Source organism: Ornithodoros turicata, chromosome 3 (assembly GCF_037126465.1).
Source record: "Ornithodoros turicata isolate Travis chromosome 3, ASM3712646v1, whole genome shotgun sequence".
NCBI classification, from domain to species: Eukaryota; Metazoa; Arthropoda; class Arachnida; order Ixodida; family Argasidae; genus Ornithodoros; species Ornithodoros turicata.
This window is the reverse complement of record NC_088203.1, coordinates 75,876,608-75,899,837: the sequence shown is the minus strand read 5'-3', so window position 1 is coordinate 75,899,837 and position 23,230 is coordinate 75,876,608. Positions and strand designations below refer to the sequence as shown.

General features: G+C 46.4%; 1 protein-coding gene across 2 annotated transcripts in view; it reads right to left on the bottom strand.

Moving 5' to 3' along the window:
- Positions 1-1,259: 1,259 nt before the first annotated feature.
- The window catches only part of LOC135387359 (retina and anterior neural fold homeobox protein 2-like), a 31,897-nt gene continuing 9,926 nt past the window's right edge, over positions 1,260-23,230 (bottom strand). The window contains exons 2-4 of one of the 2 annotated variants that reach the window (XM_064616587.1): positions 13,796-14,082; positions 2,907-3,131; positions 1,260-1,957 (exon numbers count right to left, since the gene is read on the bottom strand). In XM_064616587.1, coding sequence (XP_064472657.1) covers positions 1,718-1,957; positions 2,907-3,131; positions 13,796-14,082 — 752 coding nt within the window. In that variant the 3' untranslated portion in view covers positions 1,260-1,717. The remainder of the gene's footprint in view (positions 1,958-2,906; positions 3,132-13,795; positions 14,083-23,230) is intronic. The other variant, XM_064616588.1, reaches the window with a different exon arrangement.

Genomic DNA, 23,230 nt, shown 5'->3' with positions numbered 1-23,230 from the left:
CGCCTTTAGTGTTCATAAACTATACTATGGCCGTGGCACCCGCCAGGCAGGCATCGGGCATGAAAAATGAACTTCACCTCATAGCACGCTCCTAGCCAGCCACCACCTCGAATGATATCGTTATCTGACCCGATTTGTTGAAAACGGGAGGCGTACGCCTTTTTTGTGACAATTATGAACAGCATAAGTGTCACAAAAAGGTGTACGCCTCCAGTTTTCAACGAATCAGGGCAGATAGCGATATCATTTGAGAGTATGGTTGGCTAAGAGCGTGCTATGCGGTGAAGTTCATTTTTAAGAGTGTAGGTATGAGTGCATTTAAGAGCACTATTTCTGGGACATCGAAACGAACAAAGGGTTTTCACACATGGGGTGTCAGTTCGCAACACTGGACAGTAGGGGCGACACATGGAAATCTTGCACAGCCATGAAGTACTTTAATAATTTCATAATCGTTTTTCGCTCGTTCATTCTTTGTGCTGTCATCACATCCTCATCTCCACCAATCCCTGGTGGTATGTGCTAGTAACCACCCTTTAGCGGTGCATGTTTTTCTGGAGTAGCCGGCTTCGCACTTGTGGAGCGGACTTCGAACATGTGGAGGAGCCGGCTTCGGACTTTAAATCTCTAATCTAATCGAATCCGATCCACGACAGAAAGAACCACGTTTAGAGTTACTGTGAACTCTCACGCATTATCCTACCTCAGAGCAGAACTTCATCACATAACACGCTGAATGCAAACCGTCGCACAGAATCATACACTCTAAAAATAGAACTTCACCGCATAGCACGCTGTACGCCAACCATTGCCACGAATGATAGGGTTATCATTTCTGATTCGAAGAGAAAGGTGGGCGTACGCCTTTTTGTAGCAATTTGGATATATGAAAATTGACAGAAAAAGGCATACGCCCCCCCTCTCTCTTCGAATCAGAAGCGATAACCCTATCATTCTTGGCAACGGTTGGCACACAGCGTGCTATGCGGTGAAGTGCTGTTTTTAAAGTGATACCGTTAACTGTACTGATCTCTGGAAAGCGGTATAGGCGTATGCCTTTTTGACACTTACGCAGTTATGCTAATTATCACAAAAAAAGCGCATGTCCCGTGCTTTTCACAAATCAGGAGTGATAACGGTATCATTCTGATGGCGGTTGGATAAGAGCGTGTTATGCGGTGAAGCTTTGTGTGACTCTACCTCCCAAAATTAGCAAACCACAAGGATGCAAAGAAGAAAGAGGACACCAAGAACCAATCCATAGAGTACGAACCGCTTTTACTGGATCACCGCAATAAATCTATGTATTTTGATCCGTGGATCCAGAACGAGTCCCGACATCGTATACGTTATTATGTGTTATGTACAAGTGAGTCGTGCATATAGTCCTGCGGAGTTGGCCTAACTGTTTCTGAAAGTTCACAAAGACAGCATAATCTTCTTGAAACAAACTATGGGCATTGTGAACACTACCGAGCTGTTGAAAACCACTACAAGCGCGGCTGAACACTTTCAAATTACATTTTCTCCTACCATCATCATAATCATCGTCACTTTGAAATTAATCAAATCAATTTTACTGTTTTTCTTTCTTCAGTCCAGTCACTGACGTCACTTCCGTTTCGGTCAACCACTGCTTTCAGATATCGCAGACATTCCAGTTCATTTCATGACAGTATCGTCCTTCTATGTACACATTGTCGTTACTGTGGTGACGTCACACAGTAGCGACACCTTTGCAGAGCAGTTCGACGTGTTCCCGGGCTCGAAGCCGTAACGCAACGATGCTAGAGCTGCGAGAAGTGTCGCTGGGGTCGCCGACGTTTTGGTCGTGCGCGGCCACTTCACCGTTGTGTCTCCTCCGGTCCGTTTCACTCGGTTCAGCCACGGTGAGATTCAGGGGTGATGGAGAGGTGGCAGTGGAGGTGCTGGTAGCTATGTAGGGGTGGGACCCTGCCTGCGCATAAACAATGTCTCGCCCGTCAGCGTTGCTTTCTCTTATCGACTAAAGGCAGAGCCCACCATGCAACATGCACACAAGGCAGGCAAGGCTTGTTTTGCTCAAGGCCGTATAGTGGTAACTACCATGAAGTTACCGTTCTCTATTTCGAGATTACCCTCTCTTTTGTGTTTTCTTGCTTTCTTTGGCGGTTCTTTGGGGACTCATTTTCAATGCGTTATTTTTTTAAACTATTATTTATGCCATGCTCGCTGATTGACCAGTATTTTTTTTTGTTCTCTCTCTGGTGTGTAGGAGGGTTTCTATTGTGGTGCTTTTAACGAAATCGGTAATTTTCCCAGGTATATCGTGACATCTTTCGTGCCTTTATCTCACGAACGTTACACGACCAGGTTTTTCTTCCTTCTCAGTGGGTTTCTGTTGTAGCGTGCTGTTGTAACACCTTTCATATTACAGTACTCTTAAAACACAACATCTAACAAACTATTATTCCAAATGACATCTGACCCCTGTAATGTCTCCTCTGATTTGTTGAGAACGGGAGGCGCGCGCCTTTTGTGACACCTACGCAGTTATGTTAATTGTCACAAAATGGCGTTGGCTCCACACTTTCCACAACCGATAAGTGATAACGTTGTTATTCTGTGCAATGGTTGGCCTTCGGCTTGTTATGTGGTGAAATTCTGTTCTAAGAGTGTCGCGTGATACATTGTGGCGCCTTTCAAACCACCGTTACACACACTGTTACTCTCACATTGTTGTTACTGTTACACATTCACCGCCCATATTAGACGTAATGGATACACGGACGAAAGGTTAGGTTAGCGCGGTTAACACGGACGAAATCCCGACAGATTGGCGACCTCTAGAGTATTCACGTCTCACTCGACCAAAGTTATACGCAGCCCTCAGAAACAACGAGCACGAATGGTGGTGATAACATTACCTGTAGAAACGGTGGCGCCCCGTAGAAATGGTGCGTAGGTGGCAAGAAGGGCAAGAGAGGAGGTGACAACCACGGATCCAGGGGCACGACCGGGGGCTGAGGGGACTCTGGGGAGGTCCCTCCTTGGAGGCGATGAATAGGCGAAGAGACGTTGTTCTGCAGAGCGCTCTGGCACTCCATCTTTTCTTGCCGGCGCCATTTTGCTCGGCGATTTTGAAACCATACCTGCGTGCGAATAGACGAGTCATTCGGAGTGAAAATGTCGTGAACTCACGAGTCAGCGACTCGTGGTGCCCCCTAGAAGGATATGGAGGCGGAAGGCAGACTGTTGCCGTGTTGCGCGACCTCGAAACTCATTTATTTATTTACCCTGAGCGCCGTGTGGCAATACAGAGGGGGAGTGGTTAATATTTTATAATATAATGTTAATATGGAGCACCACACAGAAAGATTTACAAAGTTCGCATGAACAAATTGAACAGATAAGTGGAGGTAAATAAAAAAACGAAATGAAACATTTGGGTGAGAGTAGAGCTAACATTGCACAAGTCTACAACATGAAGATTGAAAAATGACTGTGCAGCGAAGTAGTCGCATAAACATTTCTTAAATTGCTTGGCGTCGGTAATGGAGGTAAAGGCACCTGGGAGGTGGTTCTACTCAAGCGATACGAAGCAGAAATGTACCGTGAAGTGATCTTGTTGAGCATGAGGCTTCCCGCCAATGGACAACCCACATTCTTCCCCCCTCTATGTTGAGCAGAGTTGATCCAACGCTCGCTTTCCGCATGCCACGAAACACCTGTCGTCAAGATGCTGCATTAGTCCACCGAATGCGCCTCGATGTGGCCTTTACAGCTCAGTGGCGTTACCGCTTGAGACAAGTGGACTCTCCCACGTGCTGCCACTGTGGTGTGCTTGAGGATCTGGAGCATACTCTTCTTCACTGCTCCCACTACCAACCTTCTCGAACCACACTCTCAGAGTGTCCTCGTCAGCTGGACTCTCGCCCTTTCTCCCTATCGAAATTGCTTGGTCCCTGGCCTAATCCAGCCCAGCAACGCTCTGCGCTCAAAGCTCTTCTAACATTTCTGGACACCATCTGACTTCGATCGTTATTGTGAAGGGGCTCGTTATTTTATTCCCCACATTCCCACCAGCAATGGGGTAGAGTATCGCCTGTGGCAATGAACCTCCCCACTCTCCAAAGCCAAATTAAAGTTGTTTGAGGCGATGCCTATACTTTCTGCTGATCGGTGCGAGTTGAGATATATGTAGGTTGTTGGATTAACAGTTCTCTCAGGCAATTCTTATGATAACAAATTTTGCGAAACAAACAGAGACTATAATTATTGTTCGGCGAGTGGAAAGAGGCAGGTTGAGGTTCTGTTTCATGACAGTGACACTGGCGGTGCGGCGCTAATTGCCGAATATGAATCGGGCTGCCCTGTTTTGTATACTGTTTCTATTGAGTTCGAGATTGTGCTGTGATCAGCACATCACACGATAGCGGCATATTCGAACTCTGGGAGAACTAGTGATTTTAAGGACTATCATCGAGGGACCAACTGCGGGCTCGAGGTTCCTTCACTTTCACACCGGGCAACAACGTTGCGAGATGGCTATGTGTGTTATTTGAGATACTCATGGTGCGGCAAGAAAAGTTTTTCTTTGTATTGTTGACTCTATGAGATGAACCACAGAAGATTTTGTGCTCATCTTCCTAAACGTTCCCTAACCATTTATCCCGCTTGTTAGCCATATCTTGCATATTTCTATCCTTGAGTCAACAACTGAGAAAAGTTCGAAAACATTGCCACATTGCTATCGCACTGAAGTGCAGCGTCCTATCGTATACTCTCGAGGAGTGCCAACACCGCTGTGCTTCACATTTCAACCACCCCAGCATATATTACCAATTCCATCCCCTGGCCGAACATCGTGCTTTTCGGGGCACCAAGAGCATAGCGCTCGACGACATTTTGAGCGCAATCTTGTCCGTCCGACGAAAGGAGGTCGCAAACCCAGTCCACCGGGTGATAGTAAAAAAAGTCACGGCTCCTGAAATTGCGTGAGGGAAGGCGTGATTTCAGCGGAAGCTGAATGCGATGAGCCATCCTGCGTTATCTCTTTCTACTATCACTCGGTGGGCTGGGGTTGCAACCTCCTTTGGTCGGATTGACCACGATTGCGCTCAGAAAGTCGTCGAGCGCTATGCTCTTCGTGCCCCAAAAGCATGATGTTCGGATATTTTTTTCCGATGGGATAGAACCTCAATATCGCTGTCAATTATCATGGATTCGAGTAAATTCGGCACGCTCTTCACGTTGGTGGGGTACAAAAATGAGCTTTACTTTGCAAATTTCCGAATTCAGTTCGCAAAAGTTCACATAATAAACCTTATGTTACATGATATTCACATCAGGAGGTGGCAAAACCCTAGGAAGAGCAAATGCCGTTGACCGCATAATTATAGGGAGCGTAGTTTTTTTCTTTTTATTATTCAATGACACGTTTTCTGGGACAGCATGTATACAATTATCCCCGCATTTTCTTAGAAGTTCGACGACTGCTGTCGCATTACAACTCGTTGCATCAGCAGGGAGACGCCTGTTTTTCTTTTTCTTTTTCTCGCGCTAGAATATTCTGTGGGAATGTCGCTCTTAGTGCATACACGGCAATGCGAACAGTAAACCTTCGCATGAAATACACTAGACTGACAGAGTATTCCGCAACGTTACGCGCATCACGATAAAGCGCGCCAGCATCATACGGATCATCATACCGCAAAGCCAACAAATCAAACTGGGCAAATACAAGGGACGGCAGGAAGGTTCAAAGCGGATAGCATGCAGGTAGTATCCAAGGAGAAGCGAAGATACACAGCGAGAGAGCATCAGATATTGCTTTGGGTGAATATAACTGTAGAATACGCTGTTTATCCGAAGCCCCCATCCGTTCACTATATGGGCGCGCGTGTGAGACGCAGCCCCCTTTTCAACATTCTATATTGCCTATACCCGAAGCACTCAACATAGCTGCAAGCGTGCGCGGGTAAGTGAATCTGTGCGCATTGAATATGGACTCAATTGAATTTAGACCTCGCATGGCATCCATTTTACGCTCCCTTTGTGACCCGCCGTGACGCGAGATGAGCTACTCTGGTTTACGCATATGCTGGGTTCAACCATTTGCGTTAATTCGGAGTCCCCCTCGAATTACGAGAAAAGAGTAGTGGACAGATGATGCCTCACCCGCTGGCAGTAGGACGAGAGATGGCTATATAGAAGAGTTCGCGTTCTCTGCGATACGGCTAATGCGGAGTTTGGGAAATTACTTTTACTTTGTACTGCATTACGGTTACTCGTTATAGTTTTGTAAAGTAATGTATTACTTTCCTCGTTACTTTTGCATGCTTAGTAATGAAATACTAATGCCATTACTTTCGTGAAGTAATGGCGTTACCTTAGCATTCCATTTTCCGAAACGTCTCCGAGTCTATGCGGTGTTTGAAGCACGGCTACACTTTACCGGTGATATTAATTAGAGTTTGTATTAGTTAGAGTTTGTTGTAATAGAGTTTGAACTGCAGGAAGGGACAACCGCAATACTTGCTCCACATCACGCTTCAAAAATACTGCCCTCGCTCTAAGAACGAAGAGTTACTGCAAGATTGCATATGAATAATCCTCGAGAGATGAGACCGCATAATCTAACGAGCAACCATAGGTAAGGTTAATCACAGAGTAGAAGAAGTCGGTGTCTAAAGACTCTACTTGGACTCCGTCCTCCTTCCTGAGCTTGTCGGTGACAGAGGTGGTTGGGGAATGTCATCTTGAGGATTATCCTTGCCTCTACCAGGCACAATTCGTAACTGCTGGCTGTGGACAATGACTGAATTTTCAACCCAGGTAATGAGTTGCACTTGCTCGAGCGTGCATGCTACACAGCCGCTACAAACATGCGTCGCATTTCATTGGTCCCGGATTCGTATCCCGGTGCCGGCTGTGCTGTCTGGGGATTTTCCTGGGTCTCAGGCGCACTAAGACAAATGTCGGCACACTTCCCTGTGAAGTCGTCCCAGGACGCACGCCCCCCCCCCCCTTCGGCCTGCGATAGTCGTGACGTTCCGGTGCCGGCTGCAACAAGCAGTTCCATCATCACCACAACTACCGCTGGCACACTACACTGTGCGAAAACGACGAGCGGAATTAGCCTATCAAAAAGCCGCTCTATTTCTACGTAAGCTGCCCATGGATGCTATTTGATTGGACAGGGGGGGATATAGGTTTATTGCAAAACAAAACAGAAAAGTGAAAGTGATTGGACAGTAACCGTTCTCGTGTTCTGTAATACAAGGGAAGTGCGAATGTATGGCTACGTGATGATCCAATTAGTACAGTTTTTGGGTACAATCGGTGCAGGGATATTCCCGTTAGTCGCGCTGAACCTGCGGATAATACGTATATGACTCCCTCAAATCACTTATTCTGCACTCTTAAAAATGAGGTGGTAGTGGTGGTGGTGGTGATGAAAACTTCACCGCATGGCGTGCTCCTAGCCAACCATCATCTTTCATGATATCGACATCTGCCCTGATTTGTTGAAAACGATGTTATTAAAGATGACGGTTGGCCAGGAGCGTGCTATGCGGTGAAGATAAATTTTTAAGAGTGTGCTATCATTGCTTATTATGTTACATCCTTACGGTAAAATTTCCACAACAACAACAACAAAAATTGCCACTTATATATACAATGTGGGTCACCCTCAAAACAGAGAGGGGGGGGGGGGGTGTCGAGGTAGCTTGCCGTTGTTGGCCGCACTCAAGTGGGCATCGTCACGACTATAGCCAAAAAAAAAAAAAGGAAACGAAGGTGGGAGAAAGGGGAGTTGAGGACTTCAAAGTGATGTAGAAGCAGGATGACCGGTACTGATGGGACGGAAGCACACTGTAGGTGAGAGGTGCACTAGAGTGGTCTCTCCGCTAGGCCCGTTGCTTGGAGAAAGCGCACGAGGCCGCGAGTTTTTGAAAGTCGTTCCGCACAAGAACCTTCGGGGAAGAGGACGTCCGTCAGTATACCAGGCCTGGCGTGGGGAAGATGGGTTTCCCGCATGGCATGGTATGCACGGCATTCTGTCAGGATATGCGCAATTGTCTCCGGATGATTACAGTGTCCGCAACTGGAATCCTCCCTGGAGCCGATCTTGCACAGTTGAGAGTTCGTGAACGCAGATCCTGTGCGTAATCGATGGAGCATTGTCTGCATACCACGGGGAAGATCTTTCGTGGGGAGAGAGGGTCGGTGATTCTGCATGATGTCCTGTATGCCAGGGTGACGCACCTCAACTAGCTGTTTGACGACCAAGAGCCTGTCAGTGTCGGCCGGGACTGCTAAGGATGGGCTGCAGCTGTTGTGTGCTGAGGAAGCTAGCTGGTCCGCTCGTTCGTTGCCTCTGATGCCGACATGAGATGGGATCCATTGGAGCGTAAGCTCACCTCCGGTTAGCCTATGCTGGGCACACGATCTCCTTATACATCGGGCCAGAATGCTACCACACATGGGGTTTATCACGTTGTTGAGGGCACTTTTGGAGTCCGTAAGCAAGACGGCCTTAGGTATTCCGGTGACTTGAACCGCAGCAGCTGCGTGTAGCAAGGCCAGGAGTTCGGCCGTCGTAGATGAGATTGGGTAGCGGACTGATTTCCCTTGCCAGGCCTTGTTTATTGACGGGACTTTAGCGCTTATTTCGCCTACACACTAAAAACAGAGCTTCACCGCATAGCACGCTCCTAGCCAACCATCATCCCGGGTGACTCTTTCCCTTCCCTGATTTACTGAAAACGGGGGGCGTACGCCATTTTTGTGGTATTATGTAGTTCATAATTTCTCAAAAAAATGGCGTACGCCCCCCCCCCTCCCCGTTTTCATCAAATCAAAGAGAGAGAACATTGTCAATCGCGGTGATGGTGGGCTAGGTGCGTGCTATGCGGTGAAGCTCTGTTTTTAGTGTGTAGGCGAAATAAGCGCTAAAGTCTGTATTTTAGTTCTATCTTACTTAGTTAGCGCAGAAATAGTTGCCCACAAATACTTACTAAATACGAATGCTAAACAACAAATTTATTTATTGCCAGATGATGAATGGGGAGCTATGTAATGCTGGTTCTGAGGGTAGTTATTAGTTTTCGTTTTTTAAAGCTGCATTCGGCAATTTTGATTGTCGGTAGAGAGCGCTCGATCTCCAGCAATGGGGTATAGGGTATCGCCCCTGGCGATGAAACTCTCCACTCATCATCATTTAAATAAAGGCGTTTGTTTTGTTTTAGATCGCATAGTAAACTTCAAATACTTTTGGGCAATACCGTTACGTATACCGCTCGTGACCTGTAGAGGATGTCGCACACATAAGAGGGAGAGAGACATACATGATGACGATGGTATGGTGATGTCTTCCGCTCATTGAGCAGAATGCTACCCCATTACAATTGGGGAAAAATGAGAGGAGGATGATGCTGACGACGCTGACGGGGTCTTAGAGGGAGTCGATCAGGCCGGTGGTTTCAAGGAATTTGACAAAGGGTCGTAAGACGGACATCTGCTTCCGTTTGTCCCATGGTCCCAAAATGAGTCTGAGGTCAAGGGGTCGGCTGTCAATCGGCGCAAAGTCGTTTGCCAACAAGCGACGCTTGTGACGCTCAACAAATAAGCTCGTCACGTAGTCCTATTGAAATGCATTTATTGTCCTCAGCAAGTAAAGCTCATCTTCATCAATGTATACTAAGCAAATTAGGACAAACTTTCCTGCGTAGATAACACGGGTTGAACATGAGGTTTATTCCGAGCACTGTCCCGGGTTTGATAACACGATTCGGATCACGTTTGACTCCCATACGCAAACAAAGGAGGATGTTGCGACTGTTTCACTCCACGCATGCGTAATGAGAGATTAACGAATATACGCACGCAGCGGCGATTTCGTGCGTACCTGTTCGGTATACATTAGCTGTGACACGCGAAGGAAAAGCGCGACACTCTCCCGGGAACATTTTCAGACTGGATTACGGAGGACGCAGTGGTGTATAACAAGGTTAGATTATATGGGGAAAGTGTTTTGCAAATAATTAGGCTATGAATATGGAAATGAGAGGACAAGGCCAATTTTGAATGCAGCCTGTTGCCCCGTCGCATAACGTTATTGCTGCGTCCCTGTTTTATGCCAATTTTAGGAAGGATGGATTATGGAGGATTTGTAGCGAGTGGAGAGTTTTCATCCTCTTTTTTTTGCTTGTTAGTCTGACGAAACCCCGTCGTATACGGGAAATGTGACAGGATTGCGTTATATTACCGCGCGCCTTGACATGAACTTAATTGTTAATGTCTGCATGGCAGAGCAACACCTGTGACGCCACGAAAGGAACTCGTCGTAGCTAATAAGCTGCGATATAGGGTTCTCCTCGTGGAGGGAACCGTTAAGATAAGGGCCGTTACCACGCAGCGCAATCAACATGCTTTTCTTTTCAAGGAGGTCGTGCTATAAAAGTTGAGTGTAATCTATAAGGAAATGTCGGCAAAGCAGACGGTGGTTGTGAAAGGCTTCGCCGTGTGCAAAGCAGAACTTCACCGCATAACACATTACTAGCCGACCATCATCCCGAATGACATCATTCTTTCCCTTTGCTTTTTTGGGAAAGGGGTACTTGCGCCCTTTTATGACAATTCTTATTTTGCACTCTAAAAACAGAACTTGACCGCATAGCACGCAGTACGCCATGATTGCCGCGAACGATAGGGTTATCGCTTTTGATTCGAGGAGAGAGGGAGGCGTACGTCGTTTTGTGGAAATTACCATATACCCAAATTGCCACAAAAAGGCGTACGCCCCGTTCTCTCCTGGAATCGGAAGCGATAACCCTATCATTCGTGGGTTGGCGCACAGCGTGCTATGCGGTGAAGCTCTGTTTTTAGAGTGTGTACGGCGTACAAAATTATACATTTATTTTGTACGGAAACGGCGTACGTCCCGCACTTTCTATCACTCTAAAAACATAACTCCACCGCATAGCACGCTGTGCGCTAACCACGGCCACGAATGATAGGATTAGCGCTTCTGATTCGAAGACAGATGGGGGCGTACGCCATTTTATGTCAATTTGGACATACGATAATTGAAACACAAAGGCGTACGCCCACATTCGAATCAGGTGCGATAACCCTATCATTCGTGACCGTGGTTGGTGCACAGCGTGCTATGCGGTGAAGTTCTCCCTTAAGGGTGCATTACATGATGGCGCAAATGGAGGAGTTTCTTGGGGCGCCCATCAACGTGCTACATCCAATTCAACCTTTCTATTGACGTGGCGAATATGATTAGAGGGACGCAATACTGTAAAAAGGCATTTAGAAGCTTCGATCGTTGATGTCCGCAGATCGTTCAATTCTCTCTGCCTCATACACGGTTAAAAATGAGCTTCACCACATAGCACGGTTCTAGCCAACCATCATTCCCAGTGCTATCGTTCTCTCCTCTGATTTGTTGAAAATGCGAGGCGTACGCCTTTTTGTGACACTTAGGCAGAAATGTTAATTGTTGCAAAAAGGCATACGCCCCGTGCTTTCAACAAATCAAAAGCGACTTCTTGGGTGTGGATGCGCGCATACGGTTGTCTCAGGAGCAAATAATACGCTACCGTAAGTCTCTCCCGTATTGAATAAAATGCTACTCTACTGACACATGTGTTTTAAATCAAATTACCGTTTAACTCGGATAATATCGCCTCCATCACAAATTAACGGGCATAAAATAACATGTAACAAACATAAGTATCGATCTAGTAACAGCTACTAAGCAAAACTTTCTGGCTAGTAACGGCAGTATTTACTGCTTTCCACAACTCTTAGCTAGTACTCAGCTAGTGACCAACTAGTAACGCACTTCGAGGATAGTAACCGCAGTCGTTACTACCCTTTTACTAGCCATTTTTCTAAGAGTGTATGCCTCTGTACAATGATTGGCCTTCAGTGTGCTATGTGGTGAAGCTTTGTTTTAAGAGTGTAGGATAGCAACGAACCCACGCTCTCAAAAAATGAACTTCACCGCATAGCACGCTCCTAGCCAACCATCATCTCGAATGATATCGTTATCTGCTCAGATTTGTTGAAAACGGGTAGCATATACCTTTTTTGCGACACTTATGCTGTTCATAATTGTCACACAAAAGGCGTACGCCTCCCGTTTTCAACAAATCAGGGCAGATAACGATATCATTCGAGATTATGGTTAGCTAGGACCGTGCTATGCGGTGAAGTTCCCTTTTAAGAGTGTAGCTGGCATCGCTTGACACGGAGTGCTCAACGCCAATATTTAGTGCTATTTATATTTTTGCGATAGCGATTTAGCGACATTCAGCAGGACGATATTTCTTACTGAACCTGATGTCACACGCGGAGTGTAGAACAAGGACCGACGCACTCGGTTTCATTCATAACCACACAGACATGTAACACAGTGGCGAGCTCGGCGTACGTGAAACAATCTCCCGCCAACTTAATATTTTTCGATCCCGCCCGTAGAGATTGACCACAACATTTCACTTTCATTTGACGCTCTTTTCTTCTGCTTCTTCTTTTTACTTTTTATTGTGGAATATATGTGGCTCGATCTGTTCCCGTGGTTACCTCTGCATGCGTCCGTCCACTGGTCACGGTGTTGAGAGCAGCCTAGCGTAAAATTAACTGTCAACTGAAAGCGGCCAAATAAATGGGCTCGCGAGGCGTCCACCAGGTGGGACTATACGCGCTCGTTTGGTAATTACGCTGCTGCGGCTTATACGCGGAGTTCATTATTGTGACGAATAGGGATCGATAAGTTTATTAGCTAGTACGACGGAGTGAAAGCTTGAGCACTGGACATGAGTGCTGGGTTATTGAGGTTTTCGAGGTCATTATGTGCCGTAATAAGTTGGGTTTCCTTCTTTCTTCTGTATGGCGTAGCCGTGTTGGTCAGTTAATGTTATAACAGGATGAGTTTTATCTACGTGGGTGTACTTCTACAACAGCGTGCGAAGAAAAAGAAAATGAAACACGTCCTCATTTTCCCCTAACTGGGTGGTTTCGTTTTTTTGTCCTTATATCTGCCTTCCGACACGGCGGTGTGTTACCAGCGTCACCTAGATATGTCCCATGAGGATTTCCGTGTGTTTACCCGCAGGCATTCCCGGCTGATATCGACACAGTTCCCTCAGAAGTAGGCCCGTTACGCATATTCTCTCCACCTGTTCACGTCTGCAAGCCGCTCATATAGCCGCTGTTGCTTCGCGGTGTTAACACGTATGGACCTTTTGTCTTTAAACCCGATATGAAGTTCCAAATTAAACTATACCGATTTGGAGAGATAGGGGTGTGTACGGCTTTTTGTGACAGTTTTCGTAACTGCGTAAGTGAAACAAAAAAGCTACATTTTTTTGCCCCCGTTTTGAACAAATCAGGTGAGAGGACAATGTCATCCGGGATGATAGGTTGGCTAGGAGCATGCTACACAGTGTAGTAATGTTTCAAGATTATATTTCCAACAAATCACGAGAGAGGGCCGATGTCATTCACAATGATGTGTTCGCTGGAATCGTGCACTTAACTTATCTTTTAAACAATGTAGGTGTCGGAGAACGTCGAAGGGGATGCGTTGGCGTGTTTCACTTCAATCAAATTAATCTACATCAACAACCAGGCATGAAAAAACAAAAAAACCCAAAAAAACGTACGCTCTAAAACGAATCAGAAGCGATAACCCTATCATTCTTGGTAATGGCTGGAGCACAGCGTGCTATGCGGTGAAGTTCTGTTTTTAGAGTGTAGGCAGAGCGAAGAAATACAATGCGTGACGCGTACTCACCTGTACCCTCACTTCAGGCAGGTTGACCTTTATCGCGAGCTCCTCCCTACTGTAGACATCTGGGTAGTGAGATTTCTCAAAAGCACGTTCCAGCTCGTGCAGTTGATAAGTGGTGAAGGTGGTGCGGTTGCGACGGTGCTTCTTCTTAGAGGAACTTTCACCATTGGACGAGTGGTGATGATGGTGGGATGTGCCGTGTTCTCCTATCGGCGTACCTCCTGGGCTGCCCGCGCGACCGGGGCTGGCCGGGGATAGCTCTGCTCCGCTTGACAAGCACTCCAGTCCAGCTAACGCGAAAATGGAACAACAACGTGCGTAAGAATGTTGGCTTTCCACGACATGGCATAATTTTACTATATCTCTCACTCTCTTTGCTGTATTTCGAACTTACAAAGCGCATTAATCAGATTATCTTTTCAAGATTAACAACAACAATGCATAACTGAAGTGATGACGATGAAGAAGTTTGACAATCTAATAAGCCGAGTTGAGACGTTCAAATATTCGGGAGTCCACTTTTTCACTGACTTAAGTGGAAGGTGCACATTAACGCTGTGTCTTCTAAAACTCTTTTAAGACTTTGTTTCCTTAAATATACCCTGAAACTGGAGTGTATTAATACTAAGCTTCTGACATACAAAACCCTAGTGCTCCTAATTTTGCGCAGTATGCATCACTGGCAGAGATATGAAAACACTAGAAATAGTTCCAAGGGAGGGAGGAAACCAAGGGAGTCAGGTTTATCATGAAACGTTATGACAGAAAATTCTCTCCGACTTCTGCCCTCCACTCTCCGCTCAGTAGCAGGAGGACACTGGAAAGGATGAAATATTTGTACTTAATTCTTCAAGGGCGGCTTAATATTCAACATTCATCTTACTTCAGTTTCGCGCAACCCTCATCGTTACGTAATGAGCATCCCCAGAATATTGTACCTCTTTTCTCGCGTATTAATAGTTTCAAACATAGTTTCTTTTCACGCACTATCCCTCAATGGAATGTTGGTCCTGGTTCCACTATAGGGAACTTCCTGTCAATTAATTTGCCGTGCGCATCAGGTGTGCCTGCTTCTGCTATAGCCTCTGAAAGGCTGCAATATGTGTAAATCAATACATTTACTGCTGAATTTGTAGCTCAGTACCTCAGCGCATACTGGCCAGTATCTGATACTGAAATGAGAAGGTGTTGGGTGAATAAATAATGATCCAAGCTTTTGGTGTGGCATAATAGCTATGCACTCCATTCCCAAAGTTAGGTATACCGCGCGGTAGTCCACACACCCAACAGTCACCACATGAATCCCTCATGAGGAGATAATGTCAGTGCGCAAGGCATAAAAGTTAGAATATGAGTTGAGTTGAGTTCAGTAAAGTGTGTATAGAAGGCAACTGGCACATTAAGTTTCAACGATAACGATGAGCGTTCCACGTTCGATAGAAATTTGCTCAACAGACAGATCATACAGATGTGCTCAGTCGGTAGCGTGTTCGCCTTCTGATCCCGAGATCGCGGGTTCGAACCCGGCCGAGGACGCCAGCAACTTGGTGGCAGGGTACAAGTTGCTTAGACACGTCGTCTTCCGCGAGGGACGTTAAATGCGGGGTGCCGTGGGATGAGCTTTCATCGCACGTTAAAGAACCCTCAGGTGGGCAAAAGCAATCCACAGACCGACCGCTGTGGCGTCGCTCATGATCTCAGTTGTCTCGCGACGTAAGCCCCTCAATTACTTAAAGATGGTCACTCTACACGTAGTGCTCCAAAATGTTTCAGTAGTATATAGTTCTTCTGAAACATTACCTGCTCTGGAAAATATCTGTTTATAGTGGCGTGCTGCTGTATGTTTGGTTTCGCAGAGAAAACCGAGGAAAGTACACTCTGTGGGCGTCGTGTCACAGTTTTGCTTCGTTATTCGGTATGGCGTTTTCACATGTACAAAAAAAAAAAAAAAAAAAGAACGCTCTCTCCAGATCGAAGTTCAACCAAGACAATATGCATATATGGACTTCGGGAAGTGTATTTACTCCTGAATCTTAGAATTTAGCTTATGACAAGTTGATAACACTTGCACATTCTGGCCGCATTACGTGCGTGCATGTCACTCACATTATATGCACGCGCCCAGTACTTCACTGTGATGTATAGAGAGAGAAAGGAAGTAAACAAAACACTAGCATTTTTTGAAGTGTGTGAGGTAGGGACGCAAAACGCCGCATTATTATGACGACAACTACTTATTGCATTTATCTGTTATCACACTGAGACAAGATTTTTTTTGTAGTTCCATTCCTGTTCACGGCTCTTTGAACAATTAATGGTAGAAATTTTCATTATGTGATCCATTGTGGAAAATGAGTATGTGATTGTATCACCTTAACCATTCCGTTCGTAATCACGAGAGGAACATATGGCATGCCCCGTTTGACATTTCTTGCTCGCCTAATAGACAGTGACACGAACTTATCGGCTACAAACATTTTACATAACCGCATATCTTCCCTTTGCAGACACCAGTAACACCCACCATAAAACTCTTAACAACACCATCGAGATTACCCCCCCCCCCCCCACACACACACACACATACACACACAGCTTTCCTTCAGCCTGAATACTCCCTCAAACGAGTTGCATACCTCATTCAAACGTCACTCGCAATGCCGTTTCTTCATTGATTGGCGTTCCCTTATATTTTTATATAGATCCATCTAAATGGTCTCCGGCAACGCTTCATACCCGCCGTATACCCTTTCTTCAGGGGGAACTCAATCGGACCCTAACAGCCGGCAATTTCGTACAGGCGCCAAAAACATATGGCACGGGGATTCGTCCGTCTACCCCATGCGGAGGACCCGAAAAGGACAGGAAAAAAAAAGTAGTATATAGAAAGCATAAGGAGCATAAAGGAGCGTAAACGTTTGCGGAGCCAAAATGTGCTCCCTATTGTTAGTGTTCTCTCTCGGGGTTCCTGTACATGTGCGACGCGGTGTCTGGGAGCCAGACTATATTATTATGGGGTGTACGGGGTTTTGTCGTGGCGATCGCTTTTGACAAGGGGTAAGACGGGGGGGGGGGGAAGCGGGGCTAATTTAGCGCCCTCTACTCACTAAATAGCTCGTCGGGGGGTTAAGTTAACCGGCCCCCTTACATGGTTTGGTGTCGTGTTGCCTGTTGTTGTTTAGTGTGAAGGGAGTGGACTATACGTGGAGTGCTCGAGAGTGGAGAGTGATGTGAGGACTATTAGTGCAGATCGCGTTTTGAAGGGGTGCATGTCCCATAGTGTTCCAGTTATTTCCATTACAATGTACTGTGCAGGTTTCCACATTATGGAAGATACATCCCTCCAAGACGCATTCGACCGTAAGGAGTCCTCACATCACTCAACGCTCTTTCGAAACTTTGAAAAAAAGACTGACTACATCTTCGGGCGTTTTCCCAAACGCGTTTAAAGGCTCTAGCTTTATAGGACCATTGTTTGAGGTAAATTTTTGGTCACGTGGCCCCATAAGGCTGTCCCTTTAAAATGCACAGCGAAATGCCGACACTCGTCTTATATGCTGATAATTGGCAGAAAAAGTACAACAGTCGTGCAGCAATGGTGGAAGGCACCACTGATTTTAGCCACTTTTTGTTCTGGTGCTCTACTCTTATTTTTAAGTTGCACTCTTAGAAATGAACTTCACCGCATAGCACGCTCCTACCCAACCATCATCTCGAATGATATCGTTATCTGCCCTGATTTTTTTAAAACGGGAATCGCACGCCTTTTTTGTGACACTTATGCTATTCATAATTATCACAAAAAGGCGTACGCCTCCCGTTTTAAACAAATAACGCGAGATGATGGTTGGCTAGGAGCGTGCTATGCGGTGAAGTTCATTTCTAAGAGTGTTCTTGCAAAAATGACTAGAAGTCGGCTGCAGTATACGTATTTTGTATACAGTATAATAATTTTTCCACAATTGAGAAGTTGGGAGGTTAGCCTGTATGTTCCGGTCCACACGGTAGTAGGTCGTAGAACTTGTGTGGAATAATAGATAACAGTGGAAGGGCGCAGACGAGATGGATCATACTGACAATGAGACAACAATTTATGAGAAATTGTTATCTGTTAATTTTTCTCTGTCTCGGGTCCCCTCATTGTCAGTATGAAAGAAACCCTCCAATCATAGGGCACACACATACACAAAAAGAAAAAAAAACTGTGTAAGAAGGTTGTACCACTCCTGGCAGACATATTTTATGAAGGGTTTGTATTGATGCACTACGCCGCAAATAATTTTCCTCACAGCTAAATAACACCAATTTTGGTTGTCGTAGGCGTCAGCACAGCGGGCTCGTTTGAATTGGAGCACTTCACAGATCTCGATTAGCACTCCCGCAACGGTTGCTGTTCTTTCTTTTTTTCTTCTCTATCTCTCTTTCTCTCTGTAGGGCCTTCTCTCCCTTCCGACTCTATCGCGCGCCTTCTCCCCGTCGACGATGGTCGCTGTTTTGTCGTCTGCTTCGCGCGCTTTACCGCTTGTCGTCTGCTTTGATCGTCTGCCGAGAGAACGGCCGCCCTGTTTTCCGTTTAGTGTAGAAAAACAGACGACAGGTCTTCTTTGGCCATCTTTTGAGGTGCGGTCTGTGTGCCGTAGTGGTGCGTTCGTTATTTTTATTTACTATTTTTAAATGTCTCTCTTTCTGCTAGCAGCGGAAGCAGACGAGGGTGATGACGATGGTGATAATCGAGCCGGTGGCGCCCCCTCCGTTTGAGTTTGAATGGCGCTAAGTGGCCATTGTGAGTGGACGCTTTATACACATTTGTTGGGGTTGTCGTCGGCTGGTCCATTGCTTTCGTTTGAGTCTGCAGTTTTTAAAAGGAAAGCCGAATTTTCGTGAGACGGACGGCGCCATAGTCTCTCTGGCATTAGAGTTAGTAGAAGGGTGTGTTTGGCGCATGGCGCACAAAGCGCACAGTAATGAGACAAGGTGCACGCGCACACGCAGCTACTATAAATATCTGCAAGTACTTATGGATTGTTCACAGATGCTTGGCGATGTGGTTATCTGCCTATGCGGAACATCCGAAGCCGTTGAACAAGTGCACCACATATACGTGCAAAACGGACGACCTAACGTTCACTACCTTTGAACTCCTCAGTTCCCGCCTTGCCAAGGAAAATAGCGCGAAATTAATCAGATACGTTGGGGCTGAGAGCTTCCGTAGGTTACGGAAGTCACCGTAATAAGAATCTACCCGTAAAGCGACTCCATATTATTATTTATTATTATTATTTTTCTTCGTTGAGTTAAACTGACATTTCGAGTTTCATTCTTAATTACTTACGCCCTGCACAATTCAGAAATATTGTACGAAACGTCGAGATCCTTTCTAACGTATTCTATATATGCTATACGTACATTCAATTCCAGTCAACACAACCGTACATTTCTCCCTAAATAACGGTACCTGCCATCATTCCTACCTACTGAAGTGCAACCTCCTTGCCGACTCGCGGACCCGGAAACACTTATTGCGTAACGGGGTCATCCTCTAAGATGGCGCCCTCTCGCGTGCCAGCCCCAATATGGCGGTCGCTCGGGCGACACAATCCCGTTTTATTAGCGCTCTCCACCGGCGGCGCTGCTCTCGATAAGCTGCTGAGCAAACAGGGCATTGTTGGCCGGAACCTTCTGTGAGACCCCACGTCACAGGACGGACGACACAAAGGTTCTTGTGGAAATGTTTGCGTTCCCACCGGGAGCGAATTCATCCCTGCACGACTTCGTGCTTTTTTTAATGTAAAAGAGGGGGGCGGTATCGTCTTCGGGGGGCGGCCAACGGGGGTTAATCTTCGGCCGGTGCTCTCCATAAGCTTTAGAAACAGGCCGAGTGAACGGACGGTTATCCGAGCTCTTCATCAATATGGGCGCAGGGTGGTGACTATGCGAATTTAGCCTCATACCGAACGCTAGGGGGATTATGTCGCTCTGGGAAACGCGATTGTTAGTTGAGATTCTTTTTTTAAATTTATTTTCTTTTCGACTGAGTGGGGAGGGGGTGAATGTGTGACGTCTTATGTAGTTGTATAATTGGCGATCTGCTGTGGATGGTGTGGACTGGGCCGCGGTGCGGTGGTGCGACATCGCGTCTTACGCACCGAAAAATTACGAAAGCAGAAAACAAAGAAGGAACTGTCAAAAGAAACGTGGTCTATGTACTTTCTGTACTTTCGAATACTGAGTGGGACGAACAGACGGCTTCCCAGAGAACATAGCGGCCGCTTTGAACTATGGGAACTTTGTTATGAGAAAGGAGGGGGAAGTATCTAAGTTGTTTCGATTTCTCCTCTCTTGGCCACGAGAGAGGATAATCAAATAGAGTGGCAAGGGTCAGCGAAAACGAAACTTGTAGGGCCATATGATGGATAGTAACCGTTCCGAGACTGAAACACACGAACCGACAATCGAGAGGCGCCAGGTTCGATTCCCGCTGCTGTCTGGCTTTCTCGACCACTCCCATATTTCAACTGTAGGGCTATTCCCTCTTTCCAATGGCAGTAAAGGTCCATTTGTCACATGGCACATTGAAGGCCAACTATGGCACAGAATTGTGCCGCTATCACTCCTGATTTGTGGAAAGCGCGGGGCGTACGCGCCTTTTTCTGACAATTAACGATACAGCACAAATGACACAAAAAGGCGTACACCTCCAGTTTTCGACACACCGGGGGAAGAACGACGTCATTCGGGATGAGGGTTGGAGGATCGTGTCATGCAGAGAAGTTACTTTTGAAGGGCCCAGGATGTGCAAACGGTATACGCAGGCAGCACTGAAATCGCCAGTAGGAGGCTATCACTTCAAAGCTGCGTGGTTCTTGTAAAATAAAATAAAATAATAATACTGTTTCCATGAAGAGTATTTACGAAAGGTCTTAGTAAGGACAGAAACGTCTTTTTGCTGCAAAGCATTGAGCGCATCATCAACCATCAACTGCTTGTTGATGATGTTGACCATCAACCGTCAACCATCTGCTTGTTGTGCGTTCCTTATTGACAAACCTGAAACATTGAACTCAATAAAAGAAGTGAAGATGTCTCATTAACCTCCTCGAACTTCCGCCATGAATCGGACTGGCTTTTAACGACAGGATTTCATCGCCCTCGTATTATGTGCTCAGTAAAGCGGCTTCCTTTCTCCATTCACCATGTACGCGGGTCACGTGGCCGTGTCACGTGACGGTGTAGGGGGAGGCTTTTGTTCCTCACTTAATAAGGCCGTATTCAACGGGTAGCTACTGCCCTGTAGCGGAGGATTAAATTGTTTTCCTAAGGGGGCCGACCCTGTATGGGGTCATGGGGGATTTCAGGTTTAATTGCCCGTCCGGTCGTTCGGTGAAATTCGGCGATAAAAGAATTCGAGGGGGTCTCACGCCGATATAGAGTTCTGTCAATGCTTCTCCCATGAATAATTGATGGCCGTGTGACCGGCCGCTCTGTATGGGGCAGGGGATACCGGGGGAAAGAGTGTTGCGGTATGTCATGGGTGGGTGTACACAGTATAGTGGGAAACGGGGCTGATATAACGATAAGGTGTTAGATAAATTAATTTTAGCGATCCGCCAGGCCGGCGTCCCGTCACGGGGAGCTGTCAACGAGACGCTCTTTGGAATGTAAAGCTTTCGAGTAATTATATCCGCGGGGCAATAAATAAGCGGCCTATCGAATATATGGAGCATATATCACCGAAGCCCTTCTTAGAGGATATTGAATACAGTATTGTAGAGATTGATTCAAAAGAACGAGAATATATTCTAGGATACGAAATAAAAGATGCGCGCGGCCACGCGCGTATTTAAGAAATGGTAAACTGCGTTGGAAATCGCATCTGTTGAACATGAAAGAACTAATGTTCTGAGACTGGAACAACATAGAAGGGAGAAATACATACAAAGCCCCAGAGAGAGAGAGAGAGAGAGAGAGAGGCTGGTTTGTCTCTTCAGATGGCGCACCCTGGAAGTCGCTGATGAGGCGTGTTAGTTTAGCTCAATTGGTAGAGCCCTGTACCGGTAATCCAGAAGATGTGGGTTCGAGTCCTACAGCTGGTTAACCTTTTCAGTGACTTTCATCTTTAAATCGCATCTGGCATTGCTTGGTGAGTAAGCTATAGGAGGCACTTTGCTGAGCAGAGTTGATCAAGCGCTCGCTTTCCGCATGCCTGCACATATCTCTCGTCAAGACGCAGGGCCTTCGTCTTCTGGCGGAGTACTTGTGCTCCACCGGTCTGGCGACGGCTCTTTGAAAGCCCCCATCATCATCCCTTCATCCTCTCCCACCGCGAAATAGGATTCACCGCCTCAGCGGCGGTGAATCGCCCACCCCATCACCATCAAATGTATGTGTGTGTGTGTGTGTGTGTGTCGTCAAGATGCCGCTTTAGTTCATCGAATGCGCCTCGACGTGGCCTTCACAGCACAGTGGTGCTACCGCTTGAGACAAGTTGCCTCTCCCCACTGCAGCCACTGCGATGCTGTTGGAGATCTAGAGCACATTCTTCTCCATTGCCCACACTAAGAACCTTCCCGAACCGTACTCTACTCTCCGTATCCCTCAAAGAGCTAGACTCCCGCGATGTATTTGACTACTGCAAATGACAGAAACCGACACTGAAGATTTTAGTTTAAGTTTAATTTGTACAAGCTTTCGCGTGGAGGTCCACGCTTCCTCAGGTACCTGAGGAAGCGTGGACCTCCACGCGAAAGCTTGTACAAATTAAACTTAAACTAAAATCTTCAGTGTCGGTTTCTGTATTTTGTTTATGTGATCTACAGGACTTGACTCCCCTCTTCGTATACGCTTCTACTACTGCAAATGGCGAGACGTTCGTTACACTTCCCCGCAGTACATGCAGGGCTTACAGTGGTGCCAACCGGATGATGTGGGCGGTATTTTTGGAGCAATCGGGCGATAATCCAATTACGTTGTCCGTGGCTTCTTCTGGCTGCGAAGAACGTCCGTTTCAGACAGGCCGCCTGTCAGTTACGATTATAGCCTAGGCGCTCGGAGCGGATTAGCTTCCGACGGACGGGCCGGAAATCTGTCTTGCCAGCTAGATCGTCGGCTTGTTCTTCGTACTGCAGACGTGTACGTGGAGCGACGCTTCATTCTTAAAACGGAACTTCACTGCATAACACGCTCTTACACTCTTAAAAATGTGTTTCACCACATAGCACGCCCCTATGCAACCATCATCCCGAACATAGATCGAGAAGTTACCCGTCAAAAAGAACTCGTTAGGAGTTAAGTTACCGTGTGAAAATGTAACTAAGTTTATACATGGCATTCACGGGTAAACATAAACAAGCCTTTCGGTGTCACGAAGACTTCCGCAATTTAACTTTTAGCTTTTAACGAGCAATTGAACTTTTGGGCCACTCTAGATTGCGATTACTC